This window comes from Cyanistes caeruleus, chromosome 5, assembly GCF_971803275.1.
Source record: "Cyanistes caeruleus chromosome 5, bCyaCae1.hap1.1, whole genome shotgun sequence".
NCBI lineage: Eukaryota > Metazoa > Chordata > Aves > Passeriformes > Paridae > Cyanistes > Cyanistes caeruleus.
Window position 1 is genome coordinate 39,896,978 of NC_141705.1, and position 17,863 is coordinate 39,914,840.

The 17,863-nt window shown below is 33.7% G+C and overlaps 1 protein-coding gene across 7 annotated transcripts in view; it reads left to right on the forward strand.

Moving 5' to 3' along the window:
• FSTL5 (follistatin like 5) overlaps positions 1 to 17,863 on the forward strand; it is a 380,792-nt gene that overhangs the window by 348,546 nt on the left and 14,383 nt on the right. For all 7 annotated transcript variants that reach the window (XM_086888378.1, XM_023924904.2, XM_086888377.1 and 4 more), the window contains 2 exons: positions 2,580 to 2,687; positions 4,246 to 4,370. In XM_086888378.1, coding sequence (XP_086744504.1) covers positions 2,580 to 2,687; positions 4,246 to 4,370 — 233 coding nt within the window. The remainder of the gene's footprint in view (positions 1 to 2,579; positions 2,688 to 4,245; positions 4,371 to 17,863) is intronic.

The following is a 17,863-nucleotide window of genomic DNA, read 5'->3' on the forward strand; positions in this document are numbered from 1 at the left end:
AAAAAACAACAAAACCCAAAAGTATCAATGGTTACACACAAAACAAATAAATAATGAAAGCATAAAACCTATACAATATTTTTACATATAATATAAAACTGTAAAAAGTAAAACCCCTGCTGATTCACAGATAGGTTTTATACTTGAAGGCTAATTTGGAATTTAGTCATGAGAGATACTTTGTTTTACATTTCTTAAAACATGCATGGTTCTGTCTTCTTGTCTGTTAAAAATACACATTTATTTTCTAACTTCGTGTTTTGCAGGCAGGAAGAATGTTCTAACCATTAAATGTTGCTCTATTTATATGATATGCACTTACAAAAACACTTTTACAAACAGGAGCCGCAGAAGGGAATTTAGTTTTCCAGATCAGTCTATTTTCATTACTTAAAGTACTGACTAGCTGGAGTAAAATAAAGATTTAATGCATTTTTGGAAAATAGAAACTCAGCTGTTCAGAAATGAGAGAATTTCTCTTGTTAGACTGCCTTTTTCCTAAAGATCATAATGATAGAGAGGATATAATTTCCATACATGTATATGTGCATGTAACTATTTGTGATTTACATCTCAAAAAAGAAACCACCTTGCAAAAAAACCCACATTGGCTAGTGGGAGAAAATGTGGAGATAATTTCATATTTTGAAAGCAAGAACACTCTAATGAAACTTCCACCACTGTGCAAAAACCCTAAAGAAAATTAAAAATTTATTTGAAAGAACTTTAAGTCATGTAGTGATGCTGTTTTCTGTGTAAAAATAATGCTTATTTGGTTTTTCTTATTACAATGTTTTCTTTAAAGTACTACTATACATGTTATTCCTTTCTGCTATGAAAGTTAATGTAAAAGGTGTGCAGATGTGTGACAACTAGATTTGAGGATGATTTATTTTTATGACAGGTATATTTATCAAAATAAGTACTTTAGAGGATTCTATAGCAGACTAAATTGAAATTTATTTGAAACATGGATGTTGTATCTTTAGAGGTGTATATATAGAGAGATTTTTTGGCTTATCCAGGTAATCTCATTATAACATCAAGAGAAGCATTTCCTTTCATTTCTAAATTCTTGAAAGCAAGAATTTTGCAGTGTTGCATAGCAGCACACCACTTAGTGGAATGACTTACAGGCTGAAGTAAACGGAGTCCTCATCCTTCCGTCCTCAGTGTGCTGCTGGCAGATCAGCCTGGTCAGCTAGAAACAGCTGTGAAATTCTGCTTCTGAGATGCCCAATTCCTTTTTGCTGCTGGCTTCCCTCTAGGGAGCTATGCTGCCTGTGCCTGACCCTGCAGGCAATTCCTTCTGCTCCTCCTGGCTGTGCCATGACCCCAGCTCTGAGCGCAGCTGGCAGTCCTCTGGCAGAGCATGTATGGGTCAGACCTTTGTCTGGGGAAGCCAAAAGGAAATTAGATATGCCTTGACAAATTAGCTATACAACAGTTCAAGTATTATTTTAAACAGCTTGTTTTCTGGCATGTAGCAGAAAGAAGTTATCAAACAAAAATGACCTTTTTCAAGGAGTAACTTCTGATTTTAAATGAGCCGGTGAGCAACCTGGCTTCATTTTCCATTTTCAAAAGGAAAAACAAATTCTGCTTGGATGAAGTGGTCGCTTGCAACACCTCAGGAGTACAGTTAAGTATCATCAGCAGTCTCAGCCAGCCATTAGTGCATTATCTTGAGGATCTACATCATTAGTTTAAATTAGATTCACTTAATTAGCCAGCTGGTACTCTCCTTGACACACTGATAAACAAGCTGTGCTTTACAGTTCCATAATGGTAAGACTAAAAAACAATTTCCACCTATTTTTTCTTCTTTAATGATGAAAAATAAAAAAGTAATCCCCTCACTTGTTTAACCTGTGCATAAAATCTCTTAATCAAATACATTGTCCTCCCAATTTCATTCTTCAGAATCCTTTTTGTAACAAAAGAAGTTTAGAGCTCAGCTGTCTAAAAGGTTGATGGTCTCAAGAGAAAATGTTTAAAGTTCTAGGGAAAACACTTTGTTTCTGATCACAGGTCTATGAAAAGTAGCAACTGTAATTGGAAAACATAGGAGAATAATCCTTTCTACTTCAACAAAATACACACATTTTAACAGATAGGAAGCTTTGGGTGCAGCAACATCATGCTGATTTCTTGCAGTAACATATTCCATTAATTCCAGTGTGTGGCTTGAGAATACGCTTCCCTTTTTAACCATTTTTTGGTAATTGGTGTAGTTTTCAGTCAATTTGTGTAAAGTGAGAGTGATGGAATGGAAAGAAGATAAGTAGTTTTGTACTTGATTTCAAGCCTTTGTTTTCAACTTCTTAAAGGCTTCAGTATAATGTGGTTTTGATACCAAGTGTTAGAGTACTTAATGAATAAAAAATACATTTTCAGCAATTCAGTACCTCTGAATTTATCAGAGGGCTGTTTCAACAATTGACAGTGTAATTCTTAAATACAGTCTGGAAATATCTGGAAATGCGTATCTACTCATCATTTTCATTCAAGCATAATATATTACGTTTCCTTTGAAAATGTGATGGAAAGAAAGGATTTCTGTCTTTGTTGTATTTCAGGCAGTAAGTACAGATCCTGTTCCTGTGAAACTACACTATGATAAATCGCATGATCAAGTCTGGGTGCTGAGCTGGGGAAACCTGGAAAAGAATTCACCAACTTTGCAGGTGAGGTGATCACAATGATTATATGTAAGAAAATACAGACAATGTGAACCCTTGTGTAATTGCAATGTGTTGTGTATTTTCCTTTAAGCCTTATTACCGTGACCCCAGCAGGGGTAGAGAAATGATTTTTGGTAACCAGAAAAAAAGTTAGGCAACTGACCTTGCCAAAAAACTTAATGATTGTTTTCAACACCCTTAGTCAGGATTGACAGTAGAAAATTGATATAAGGGTAAGGAAAGCAGCTGAAAACAGCAGCATGTTCAGTACTTCCTGTCTTTTGAGAGCAAGCTGTTGCTCTTTGTGATATTTCTGTCCCTAATTAGATAAACCAGTTTTTAGACATACTTCCGTTTCATTAAAGTCCTATTGACACTTTGGAGATGTCAAGCTCTGTCTTTATTGTGTTTTTTCAGATGAAAGATATTAAAAATCTCAATTTTTTCCAATACCTTGGAGCAGTGACAAACCTAGCAACAGTCACTAAAAACAAATCTCAAGAAGCTGTACTTACCTTACTACTTTTTCATTAATTTCTACTCCTTATTTATAGCAATCCCTTGAGACTATCATTATCAGCCTTATATAATAACTTTAAAAAAATCATTTTTCTTTTAATCATTTTTACTTTTCTTCAGAAATTCATTAAATCCTTATGTATTTAATAACTACTTATATATAAGAAAAAGCATAAGAGAAATTTGAAAAGCAAAGTTAGTAACATTTGAAATCACATTTTCAATACCTACACTCTTAGTAACTTTGAGCATGCAAGGTAATTTTGTTGAAATTTAGTTGCCACTCCTCCTCAGAACTGATAATTGAGTCAATCTCACCATATTTTTAAGTGAGTGATCATCCTCACCCTCATTTTTAACTACAGTATAGACAATAGATTGTCTTCTTTTCTAAAAAAAAAATCCACTCTGAAATGCACATATGTGAAAAGCATAGTGGCTATTATATGGAATTGTCTTTTGTTCACCCATAAACATTTGCTTGAGAGAAGGTCCAAGATGTTGGGATTTGAATAAAATTGGTTCATGAGAATTTAAGGAATATGTAAACTCAGTTCAGCTTGTTCTTCTGAAATGTGTCTGTGCTATGTTGAATCACCTCAGGATTGACAAGAATTGGGAGTATGCATAGCCAGATGTTCCAGTGGATTTGTTGATAGAATCTTTTCACTCTGGCTGAAGTGCATAAAAATTTAATCTTACTCTAAGATCTAGATTTTTTAAAAAAGATAAACAAAAAACTTACTTTAAACTAAGAACTGTTAAAGGGTTTAGTAATGTAAATGAATAAATATGGATTCAGGGGTAATAAAAAAAGATGGAGGGGAAAGGTAAGTATGAAGACTTAAGTGGTCAGGTATGTAATAGTTCTCTGAAGTCTGTAATGTTGGTCAGTTTTATTCATCATCATTTGTATCCCTTTTCTTGGTAACTGAAAGCCAATACAAGAGAGTACAGAGGCAATGCTGTATTCATTCATTTGGGTTGAGATTTGATATTTAAAGGGTATTTCTGTAGTTTATAATGATGTTACTTTATGCAGGTGATAACGCAAGCCAGTGGGAGTGTTTCTCACCACACAATCCATACTCAGCCAGTGGGAAAGCAGTTTGACAGAGTGGATGACTTTTTCATTCCAGCTACAACCCTCATCATTACCCATGTACGGTAAGTTAACTGAAGGAGGTGAGTGTAGGATTGGCTTTGTGTTCATCCTAAGAACAGGCTCTGCCTGTGACAGAGCTGAGCAATTTGATCAGCTGGATTTTAAAAGACAGAGAAAGAGAGGATGAGGAAAACAGGACAACACTTAACACAGGCGCAAGGCAGAGCTCTCCCCAAGACCTCTTAGACGAAAATCTATTTTTCTTCCTCAAAATACACTATTAAGAATGTGATATGTAATTTTCTTTTAATATTTTTTTCTGTAACATTTTGACCTCTAGGTATTGAATAATTCCGCAGTCTAGGATTATTTCAGATGAGTATTGCATTAAAGTGTATTAATTAGTAGTTTGTATGTTTAGAACTTCTGTGTTTCTTTGCAAGCTGACAAAGACACATTTTGTCTCAAAACAGCTCTGCCAACAATTATCCATTGTTTATTCTGATATTCCAAGTTCAAGTTTCTATAGTAATACCTTGATTAGGTAATCTTAAATGTCACCATTCGGTTCTAGCAAAATTCTTAAATCACAGGTGTAAATAGGCATCCCCATTAAAAAGGATATCATTTTTGATTGTAGTGAGTGGTAGTCATTTAAACATGCAATTTAGGATGATTTTACAACTGATTTTAGAATTTCCTCTGTATGTGACTGGGAGGAATCTAGTCTTCTGTATTAAAGAATATTTGGCTTTTTCTAAAGACCTTGTTGCTGAAAGATTTTTTTTAATTTCCTACAAAAGTCTTAACTAACAAGTAAGTTAGCAATCAGCCATTTACAATTTAAAAAGAAATTTATAAATTAATATAGCTGAATTGTAAGTTGACTCTAAATACCATTATTACCATATTTCTTGAATGGAATAGACAAATTCCTGTTGTGTCCCTGAAGTAATCTGTACTCCTCACACGCAGAGGCCTTAGAAAAACATGAAATATTTCTGCTGTATTTGGAACAGATATGTGTTGTGAGAACAAAAGTTACTGTTTCATAAACTAGCAAGTACTAGAGGTGCTGCCCAAACAAAACTGACATTTAGATGCTTTAATATTCAGGTAAATGGAAAAATAAAACCATGAATAGTGATAAACATCATACTAGGAGGGGAATCAGGACTGGGAAAAGAAAAATAGGGCCAGTCCAAAGCTAGTGTTGGATTTTAACTATTTTAAGTTGATATTTTGTTCAAATAGGTCAAGTAGGCACTTCCTGCTTTTCCTGTTCCCTTCAGCCACTGAGTCATTTCACATATCCTATATGCAACTCAAGAGGAAATAGAAGAAAGAAATAAAAGAAAACACATAGGAATAAAAAAGGGGTATGAAATTAATTGAACACTGAAAGAATGGAATCTGATGAGTGCCTGCAGATATAAAATAAATATGTACATCAATTCAGGCCTAGTATGTTCTTTAGTTTGTTAGTGGCTATTGTTGTTTTTGTTTTATTTTTTTTAATGTATTCACATGCAAGATAAGATTGCCAAAATGCCGAAAGAGAATTCCTGGTCTGGCAAAAAGCCTGCAGTTGTTTGTCCACTGCTAAACCCATAGATTTGAGGGATTTGAAGAACAAAATCAATTTGGTTTTACCAAATAACGAGCTTCAGGGATATGCTATTATTTCTGAATAACTTTTCTAAAAAGAGAGTAAAAAACCCACTATGTAGACAAATAAGGTGGTTTTTTTTTTCCAATGTATCCTTCAAGGGCTCTTTATGTTAATCAGTTGTTAAAGAATTTGTCTTCCATAAAATATCTGGCCTGCAAGTACCTTGCTTTTTTTGTTTAAATAGGAATGCAATATGTGAACGATGTTACAGGAAAGATTTAAAATTAACTTTATTCATCAAATTAGTAGTGATGTAGAAAAGCCCAGCCTATTACATTTACAAAAAAACTACTCAATCACAACATGTGTTTCTTAAGGCTGTTAGGCAACAAACATAAACCTTGAGTTTATTATTCTTGGGAGTGTACAGCAACCAGGGGAGCAATTTATGAGTGTGAATTGCAAAAAACAGCTAAGAGGGAAATAACCCCACTGGCTAAGTTGGCTGGCATAGTTAATTGCCCAAGGGCCCTATTTACTCTTTGTCAGAAATCAGCTCCCTTTGACCATGCAACACTAGCCCTGTTCAGAAAAATGAAAGCTTTCTGTAGCTAGGTGCATTTGTCACCTGTAAACTGAAATTCTGAATGATGGAGCAGAAGACAACATGGCTTACCAAATTAGCATCCAGAACTAAACTCCCTGTCCAAATAAAGGCAATTCTAAGAAAAAAAAAATTAAAAAACAGGCATATCACTTAAAAGAATTAATTAGGTTTTGTAAGAGCAAGCACAAACCATCTGATACCATCTGCACTGTATTACTGTCTACAGCATATTCTATCCAATAGGCTGGCTTGGAACAGAACACAGGAACAGAAGTAAAGACAAATAATTTAAAGCTATAGTGATCCCTTTTCTTTTATTTTTGCCTTTTTAAGCTGAAGTGGTAATTGCTAGTAGTATGTATATAAGTATATTAAAAATATTGCAAAATAATTTTATTTAAGAACTGGTGGAACTATACTTTCGATTTACCTAGGTGAGTTATTTTTATATATGAAAATCCAAATGGGCTGACTATTATTAGAAAAGAAAATTCCCCACATTTTAATGCTCTTTTGGGCAGCAGATAATTTAGAACACAGTTCCTCCAGATCAGACATTTGAAGAGATACTATAAATTTTGGTCTCAGGTAAATAGTAATTCATTCCAAGGAAAAAAAATGTTTTCCCATCTTTTTCCTACCATTGACTGAGTTAATTTTTTCTTGTACTTATCACACCTTATATGAGTCAGGGCAAATAACCTTTTGGTTTGATAACAGGCAGGTGTGCCATACGTACTTTGAACAACCGTGATGCACCATCAAAGCATCAGCTAACCAAACTAAGTGGGCATGAGCCAAACGAAGCAGAGGAAAAATAGATGAATTTATTATCTTTAAACTTTCTTTTATAATTGGTGGCTAGTTGATATGTACACAGAAGAGGGACAAGAAAATAAACTTTATCATTTTGGGGAAAAAAATCTGGTAAGTTCAGTACCACCAGTTAGTTTTGGGGTGTTATGAAGGTGTATAAAAGGTCTCTTTTATGTTCCAGCAATACTATTTCCTTCCACTCAAACACCATAGGGAATCAAACGATATTTTGTCTGTAATCCTTTCGTATCTGCATTCATAAAGATATATGTGTGTGTGTATACATATGTTTATTAAAAAAAGAAAATCTCTCTTAGTTTTAGTGAAAATATACTAAATATCCCCTTATAATGTGTAAAGGAGCCCCTCTGACGTTTCCAGATAGCAAAAAAATCTGTGGTTGTACTGAGAGTCTCAGCTGCAGATAGACCTAGTTGGCATCCCATTATGATGCTCTAAAAATATAAATGACTTAATTCCTGTCTGTATTTTTTGACAAGACTAGATCCCCTGCTGACTCTAAGGGAGGAATTACATCATGCCTTTAAGCATTCCTTCATGATCGAAAAAAACCTCCTTTTTCTCACTAAGCAAGCTCAGAGTTTAGAGAAAGTCAGTTTCCCAGGAGTTTTCATGAGTTTCTTGTGCCAGTTGTATTGCAATGCACAACCGATTTGAGTCTTAATCTCAGAGAGGCTGTGACACAAAGCAGTAGTAATTATTGTTAGAAAGAACACTGAAAAAGGTTTGCTCCGTCTTGCTGTTGGAAATATGAAGATTTCAAAGGGAAGAAATTTTATATTCATCTTGCCTGTCTTGAAAAACAGCCCACCCTGCTGTTATCATTGGCTGTGTACTCACTGTCAATGTACTTTGAATTATACCAAGAATGAATAAATGACTGAATGAATGAATGAATGAATGTAAAGCACTGTATTTCATGCACACTCTCATGCCCATATTTTTAGTATACACAGCTTGAAAAAAGTCTCCCTCTGCCCCCAGTTCTGTTGAAAAATTACCAAACACCAGGGCCACAAAAGTAGGCAAGATGAGGTCTATTACACTGTTAGTACAAATCCCAAGGTATTTTTCCTCAGCTCTTTCTGAAGATTTTTCCTTCTGTAGAATTGGATATATGTTTTCAATATTAGTCGTTACACATTTACTAAGAAGAAAATTTTATTTAGTGAGCTATTTCTGTTCCAAAGCAATTCAGGACAGCCAATGATCTTGTCCTTAATTGACTGCTAATACCACTCATCATAAAAATAGACTTTTGCAATTAGTATGTGGGATGGTTGCAGAAAGATGACTTGTGCAATACTCACGAAAATATATTCTTGGAAGCCTAAGGAGCAAAAGGGCTGATTATTTAAGCTCCAGTGTTCGAAATCGAAGTGAACAAAAGATAATTGGAATAAATTGAGGTCTTTCATTACACTCTGTAAGATGTTTCAAAAGCAGGATTAAATGAACTCACTGTAATGGAGTAACTCTAAGTTTTTAGTTGTTTTAATCTTGGAGCAGTGTTTTAAATGTCATACAGTTACCTGGTCTAACAAGTGGAAGAATGAGCAATCAACTCACTGGTGAGATGGCTCAGGATCTGAATAGAGTTAACATATTCTGTTTGAGTTTTTCCTCTCTTTTATGTCTCCATTGTGTAGGCAATAGGGGAAGCAGTCTTTCTAAAATTACACTTATTCATTTGCACAAAACAATTCAAAAACTAAGCTTTTCTTTAAGAGGTAATTGGAATGTGCTGCCAATGCATTCCTGTGAACCTTCTTAAATGAAACCCATGTGGAGCAGTGAGTCAGTACATTCACATTTCATTCCAGAGTTTAAGCCCCTACAGAGGTGTGAAGTAGCTGACAGGGTGTGAGAGCATTTTCAGTGTTTCTATCCAAATAATCAAACAGAAGGTATTATTTTTGTTGCAAAAATCCTACATAATCAGAGAAAGCTTTCTATTCAGTACTTTCTGAGTGAAACTATGGAAGTGGCAAATGCTAAGAGACAATTTAATATTTTACAAATTCAGTTAACAATGCACATTCGGGGAGCAGAAATTTTGTAAAAGTTCTTAGTCATCAAGCTGTAGACCTATAGTGATGCAGGGAATATAGGGAAACAGCTTGAAAGCTTCAGCAATCTGAGACAGCTCAGTAGTACCAGGGCAAGAAAAGAAGATTTAGAAAATATTCTGCAATTTCTAATAAGGATTGTGGAATCTGTCAGTGAGTCTTACATGGTGGCACAGCGCAGAGAGGGGGGATAGGGGTTCACTCTGCAGCCTTCTACTCTGTGTCTTAGAGAGACTTGAGCTAAATTGAAACCTTGTGGTCATTTTTTCCCCTCTCCTCATATTTGCCCCTCAGAAGAAGGACCCTTCTGGTCCCTGATATGTTGCTTTTGAAAAATAGAGGGTTTTTGGGAAAGATAAGAGACAGCAAAAAGTCTTTTCTGCATCTTTTTTTTTATATATTTTTTTGCTTTAAATAATGGATTTTATAGCATCTTTGTTCCAGAGGAAATCTAAAGAATGAAAGATTGAGAGATTCAGCACAGACAGTTTTATAGCATTGAAACTTCCTTTGTCCAACTACCACCATTGGCAACAGCAACAACTATTAAAATAAGTGACTTTTTAGAACTGTGAAGTCCTTTTTAGTGTGTCACACCTCTATTCTCTACTTCAGTCCTTCTCTGTTCACGTGTTCCCACCCAAAAATTTCATAAATGTAGTCACTTCATATCTCTAAACTAAGAAAATCTCAGTCCTTTAGGAAATTACAAGATATATCATGTGCTCAAATTTACACCTGCATCCTCCTTCAGTTCCACTCCTGTGCTCTACCTGCCAAGGAGCAGTGTTTGCAGGCTTCAAAATGTGCCAGGCGCTACGGATTTCCAACTGTGCCTGTGGGAAAGCAGCTATAGGAATCATGAAGATAATTGCCAGCATTCCGCAAGTCCAGTTAAGATTTGCTGTCACTGAAATGATGTTCAGAGGTGTACATAACATTTTAGAAGCCAGGGCATTTTGGAATTCAGGAAGAAAATATTTTCAATTTTAAAGTTCATTTTAATCTCAGTGCTATGAAATTAAATAAATAATTAATTTCACATGTAAATATAGCCAGTATAAAACTGTTTTAGTATTTTTATTCAGTGTGACTGCTTCTAGCCTTGCAAAATAAATGTATGCACACGTAGACACATACACGCACACATATAAGGAATCAGTCTGGAAAACTATTTGGTTTGTGGAATCAGTTATTCTGCATGCCTTTTCCCACATCAGCTGACCATTCAATACTGCTTGACCAATTTATTTAACTTATGGTCCAAATCTTTTCCTCTTAGGTACCTTGAGTAAAATGTCACAAAGCTCTCGAACAACAAATTCCAGCTGTCAGCAGAAAAAAAGATTATATAAAAAAACATTTCCACTTCAGTGTGACCATTTAGAATTAAGAATTCCCTTCAAATGCTACCTGAAACATGAGATTGCAAACAGCCATTGTAGCACTATAGAACAACAGCATCAGTCAAAAAAAAAAAAAAAAAAATATCCTTTTGTTCTACTTAACCTTTCCCATTAACTCAGAAAGTACCTGGAACCTGATTTGAGTAAGTCTAGGCAGCTGTAATACAGCCAAAGGTAGTTTTGTTAAATTGTAAATTTCTTTCTTTTTTTTTTTTTTCACACTGTAATGTTTCTTCTGTTTTGCATGTGCAGAAGTCATTCCAGGAATATTTATCTTGGGAAAAATATCACCTTCCATCTGAAGTGGACAAAGCATTGCTAAAAATAAATGTTGTACCTGTCTCCTAGAACCCACCTGCATTTAAAAATACAGTATCTACCAGTACCTGTAGGTAGAAATATATGACGCAGTCTAATGTTTAAAAACATAATCAACTGTAAGGAGAAACTAATCCCTGCAATTATGGCACATAATTTGTTGTACCCAGTGGATAAAAGTTATCTTAGTGCTGCCTTGATTACTCGTTGGTTTTCAAAAAATGCGCCTAATTATAAAGACTCATTTATTAGCTCGGTAGCAATCTTAAAATAACCATATTATTGTATAATAATACAATTAACCTTTTTTTTTTTATGTTTGCTAAGAAACAACCAGAACACAATTATTTTTAAAAATTTTGCTCTGTCTGTCTTGGATGGAGCTAGTTTTCTTGATAGCAGCAAGAATAGTCCTGTAGTCTCGATCTGTGACAACAACCCAGTAAAAATGTGATTGGAAATTTTCATTTGATTAGTTGTTTTTTTTTAACATTTGTAATAGATTTTTCCTAATTGTGTTTAAGCTGTCCTATTTGTTATATTACAAACCCATTTTATATATGAGCCTAAATCATATGAATCGAAGACTTTAAGGAAACTTCCAAATCTACACAAATAGAATATTTTTGTGCTCCTTCCATGGGTCCTCAGCTGTCAGCATGTAGCATCTTATGGTGAATAAAATATCCAGCTTCCATTTTAACAGATCCACTTGAACCAACTCTCACCTTTGTGTAATCTACAAATTAGAATGCAAACATTTGCCATGATGTGCCTGATCTTTTTTCCCATGATAATCTTATGTTTTTAAATCAAATGTCATCTCTGATAATTCCATCTGCAAAATATAATAATAATAATAATAATAATATTTTATTATAATTTTTTAAAACAAAAATTATGGGCTTTTTTTGTTTTGGTTTTGTTTTGTTTTATTTTGGTTCCATCTAGCATTTTCTTAATTTGGGTCCCTAGCGAAAACTAATAGGAGAGAAAGGAATTGTAAAGTTTAATATTTGTTGAGAATGTTCACATATCCCCAGCTATAACAGTATGTGGACTTCATGTTTAAAAAGAAGAAAAAAATCTGTTGAGACTGTTTTGATGTATGTAATTTATCACCTTTGTAGTCCTTATCTCCACCTCATTATTCATTCTGTACTGGTGCTGACTATTTATTTTGACATATATAAATTTCACTGTTCAGTCCATATGGCACCTGCCCACCTCGATGTTACCACATTTTTCTGAATTGCCAGATTTTCTTAATCCTATCCTACCTTGTACTGACATTTAGGAGCATCTTTAGAATGTCTTTTGTTCACTGTGTCTGTATAGCTTGCCATTTCTTTGACTTTTATTGCTTTAAAAATGATTGGAGATTTTTATATTAAATTTCTAGCTCTCCTTCCCTAGAAAGTATGAGACAGAAAAATGCATTTGCTGCCAACACTAACAATAGGTTTTTTGTTGTGTGGGTTCCTTTATGATATAACACAAACAGTTTCATATATTCCTGGATACTATAAATGTAGAAATCAAGTTACTTCCCTCTGTCCTAAAATTTCTTGGATTATTTCTTGTCAGCATTGGAGGAGAATTTGCAATAATTTAAAAGTGTATTGTAATACACATCTTGCAAGTGCTCCCCAAGGGAGAACTCAAACAGTTCATAGACACCTGCATCACTAATACCCTAAAAATTCAGAATTCATCCCTAAACTGTGCAAATGTACACTAAAAGTCTTGGGCTTTGTGCAGTGTTTTGAAAGAAATAATTTCTTCCTACAAGAAGTACTTGAAAACACTTGATTAATTAATTAATTAACACTTAATTTATCCAGCTGAGTTACAGAAGACAACTTGCCCAGTTGTTCCCCAAATAAATAGATTTTATCACTTTTGGTTTTTTCACCCAAGTGAAAACTATCCCAATAAGAGTGAGGATTTTATTGATGACACTTACAATGTCATTTACTTTAGCTCAGCAGCATTATTTTTGTGGTGTTTAATCCAGAGCCAATCTTATTAAATATGATGTAGGATAAATTCAGAAGCTAAAGCTTACTAATGCATGAAACTATCTATTTTATAATATTATCTTCTATATCTTTTACATATTGTCTAGTAATGGATTTTTTTTCTATTCAGTCTCAGAGCACAAAGCTTCATTTGAGATCTCTTTATTCGAAGAACATAACACTTGTCAGGATTCCCTCAAGCCCTTGTTGAAATATTTCTTCCCTTCTGTCTTGCACGGCTATCTTGAAGTCCCTGATATCCTTATTTTTCAAAATAATGGTCAGTATGTGCTGAGAGAGTAAAGAAAAAGAGAAAAAAAAATAATCATTGTAGTATGTTTGACCATCATTGATTGTAGAGTCTTTGACATCCAGTTTTATCCTCTCTACACTGAGCTCCCTCACTGAGAGTGGAAATAGAGGAACCATATGAAATATATAAAAAGCAGTATCAAAAAAGAATAAAATCTTCAGAACAAATCTGTGAATATCAATCTCTGAAATCTTTGAATACTTACTATAAAGATCACTTTCATTCAGGTCTCTCAGGTGATATTCAGCACTTGTTATCCCCTTTGTCTGAGACAGCAGGTCTCTTATGGGTTTCTTTTCTTTTGCCCCTAGCCCTTGCAATGTCCTTTTCTATTACATTTCAACATACTTCAAGATCTAATCAGGAGTATTTTTGTTTCTAAGACTGTCTGCTGCCACAGATCTAAAAATGTTCGTTTCATACTACTTACAATTGAATATTAAGTTCCTTTCTGAATAAATTTATGAAGACTTATATTTATTTTCATCAGTATTATTAAGCACACTTATGATATCTGATGGCTTAGATCTCTGCTGGCATCTTTTTATCATAGAAAAGAATTGCTTAAATAATAATAATAATAATAATAATAATAATAATAAAAAAATAATTTTATTGAAAGCCAGTTATATCTGTCTATTGATTTTCTTCTTTCATCTGACATATGCTGTAAATTTCACAGATCACCTGTTGGATAGGTATTTTTTTCTTCTAATTGGAGAAGTACCAATAAGATGTTTAATGTGCAAATTTTTAAGAACACAGAAACCTGAAGTTTTCAAAACCCTTCTTCCCAGAACTTCTTCCCAAGCAGGAGTACAATAAAAGAGTCAATATTTTTAGAAAATTAGACCTGCCATTAAATTCGGTTCTTCATGTAACAGAAATTATAGTGATGATATTGTTTTATTCTAAAATTACTCATTTTCCATAAGAGCCTTATGTTCTGTGGGCTTTAATTGTTTTTGGATTTTTTTCCTACATTCCTAAGGACTGCTAGGTTATTATTTCCCAGGTATATTATCACATCCACACAATACTACTGCAAATATTATTTCTCTTTTTTTGAGGGAGTTTTAAATATTTCTTTTACAATAATAGTAACAACTCAACAAATAAAGTGGTGAAGAGGGCAGAAATATTTTTACAGGTTTGTGTGTGAATGTATGCATTCATGCACATCAATACTTACTAAAATAGAGAACTATTAAGATTTTCTAGAAGATGGAAATATTTTCTCAGATAGGAAGATGCTTTGTGCTTAATTCTGTTACATGCAAATACCAAAAAAGGAGAAAAAAGTGCCTTTTCTGATACAAGAGAAAAATAGGAAGCAAGTGTTCTTAATGTTGCAAAGAGCATCAGGAACAAAATTAGGAAAGCAAACTTGGAAGGTCAAAAACTGTTATAGTACCCAAAAAAAGGCACCATTTGTGCTGATGAGCAGTTCCTACTGCGAAAAATCTGCTTAGACTTTTGTTATCATCAAACAACCATTTCTGAACTGCAGAAATTGAAGAAAGGTCTTTTCTGAGCAACCTGCTGGAAATAAGCTATTTTAGGCAACAATGATGTTTTAAGTCCTCAGACGAAACTAGAAACACTTCCACAATTAAAAATATTTTTTATCTAGAGGTAAATATTTTATTTTCTGCATTATACTACAGTAGGTGTAATACAATGTGGTAATGAGAATTGTGTATTTTAAAATCACTTTAACTAAAAAAACTTAATTTTGTGATGATTTGAATGGTATGAATGCGAGGCATCTGAAGTATATTATACCAGTGCAAGCAGTCTTCTTTACAATCATCTGTGTATGGATATAAATTGAAGAGTAATTTTAACAAAGTAAATAATGCTTGCAATGTAGTATGTTAAGTTCTTCTAAGATTCTTAGTTGCACTGCTGGAAAGAACTCCAAGCACCAGTAAAGGCAATTGAGCTATACAGCTAAGAAAAAAGTTCTTACACCAATTTTCCTTTTTCCTTTTTTATTAATATTTCCTTCTTCAAAGATACTATGGATAACTTATTTTGACAGAAAAAATGTTTGGTCTGTAACACCCTTCTATTTCAGTGTTTTGTTTAAATGGTAGGAGTTTGCCATGTTGGCAGATGAGAAGCTGCTTATAGGATCAGTGTAGACCCTGAACCTCTAACACACTGATTTTGGGTAGTTAATGGCATTTTATTTTGAGACCCAGAAGACTTTTGGTCAGCAGATTTGATCAAACTTTGTAATAATAGAACTTGATCTTCCTGGCTTGATTTTTGCATAAATATAAAGAAAAAAAAAAAAAAGTGTCTAAGGCATAGAATGTTGGATATTGGGAGGATTTAAACAAAATTTTTATTCACTCAGGATAAAGTAAATAAAACTTTAGAGCTTTTTTCTCAAACAAAATTATTTGGGGTATAAAATTTCTCTTTTGTACAAAAATACTGCTCTTTGCTTCTGGTACAGATAATTTTGATTGTAGCTCATTTAATTCTCTCCTGTTATATTTGCTTTCTATTTTGAGAATATAATTTTCCTGAAGTGATAGATTTCAGATTTTTAAAAAAGTCTATAGTCTTCATAAGGGTCTTCTTGGGGTAGGCCAAAACCAGAAAGGATAGAGGACATCAGTTTTTATATTATTTTTCTCCTCCTCCTTCTTCTCATCTTCTATTCTGTCGATCTTTCTGAAATGAAGAATACATTTCTTAAAGTTTTATGTTACTATATTCTTTAAAAGAAATGAAAAATTAAATTTTTCATCATTTCTAGGAAAAAATCACAAAGATGTTCTCTATTTCATCTTTTTAAACAATGCTTAGATATTTCCTCTTTTATATTGACTGCAGTTGGAGTGGTAAGAAATATATATGGCTTGTCTAAAAGGACAAAATAGCACAGAGAAACTCAGGTTGTTAATTTTCCACCTGTTGGCAGCTCCACACTTGCATCTTGCTTTGCTGTGTGTGCATAGAAGAGGCAAAATAAGTTACTCTACCTGAAGGAAGAGGGGGAAAAATGATACCTTTGAGATTTAAATTTAAATTTAAAAAAGTAGTGTCAGAATTCACATGACTTTGTCACTTTTCTAATACCTTTAAGTCCTGCATTGAGTTTCTTCTTCATGTTTTGCTTTTCTCTTGTGACCTTTGCTTTAGTGTGTTTTGCACAAAACACAGTATACATTTCACAGTACTATAAAGACAGTAAATATTGCTAAGATGATTGGGACCTAACTGTGCTACAGTTAATTCAAGTAATTCTTCCTTAGTAGGCTTTAATTTCTTCCTGAGTGTTTAGAATTGCTTTAGAATTGGAAAATCTGTGAAGCATAGGTGGTGTACCATTCCCTTGCACAGTTTTTATAGTTCCTGTCCACAGAAACACTTTAAAAATCATTCTTTATAAACCAGAAAATTTTCTAAACTTTTAAAATCAGTACATATAGCATGGTACTAGCCACATTCCATTATATTTAGTATTCTTGAAAAATATTAGTTATCTTTTGTAAATTCATTGTCTGAAGTGGATTCCATCTCAATATTTTGCAGTAACCATGGTGCTAGTTCTGTCAGAGTATATCAAGTACTTTAATAGTTCACTAGGATATTGTGATAAACAAAGTCGCTTTTGGAAAATTCATACATGAGATTTGCATGCAGTTCATAGATCTCCCCAAAACCCTGAAATATAAATGAAAGGCAGACTCTGAAGAGTTTCTCTTTGTCTGTTTGATGACTCTCTAGCCTTGAAAAAATACTGAAGTTGATTATTATGGCTGGCAAATTATACTTTTTGTGGGAAGAAAAGTGATGGTTTTCTGTTAAAGCTACACTTTGAGAGCAGTGAAAATTATCTTCAGAGATTCCTGAAAATTCTGGGATATCTCTGCTTTTAGAACTGTTTTGCATGGAGACTTATATAACATTCTTCACTCTATGCAGGCACTTTCAGGAGTGCTACCTATTCCTCTAATCAGTAATATTAATTTCTGACCACAAAGGGCAGCTTTAATAGCCCCTACTGCTGTATGATACCTGAACTTATTACAATGGCTTGGAGAAAGAGACAATCACATTTCAAACATAATTTTAGATCTTAGTCACATCATGATGTAAAGTCAGTCATTTAAGCTTCAATTGTCCAAATATGTACAAAGTTTTATAGGGCTATATTTGGATATTATGTTTTCATGCTGAGAGGATGCTTATGGTGAATGCGAGGTTCAGATTGTAGGCACCTAGGTTTAGATGTGAAAATACAGTGTATTAGTGGGTGTAAGCTGTCTGTCTTCTGCAATAGTTACTGGAGATTAAATCTATACACACAGTGGAGTGTATAAACAAATTTTCTCACCCCCTACAGGCCTCT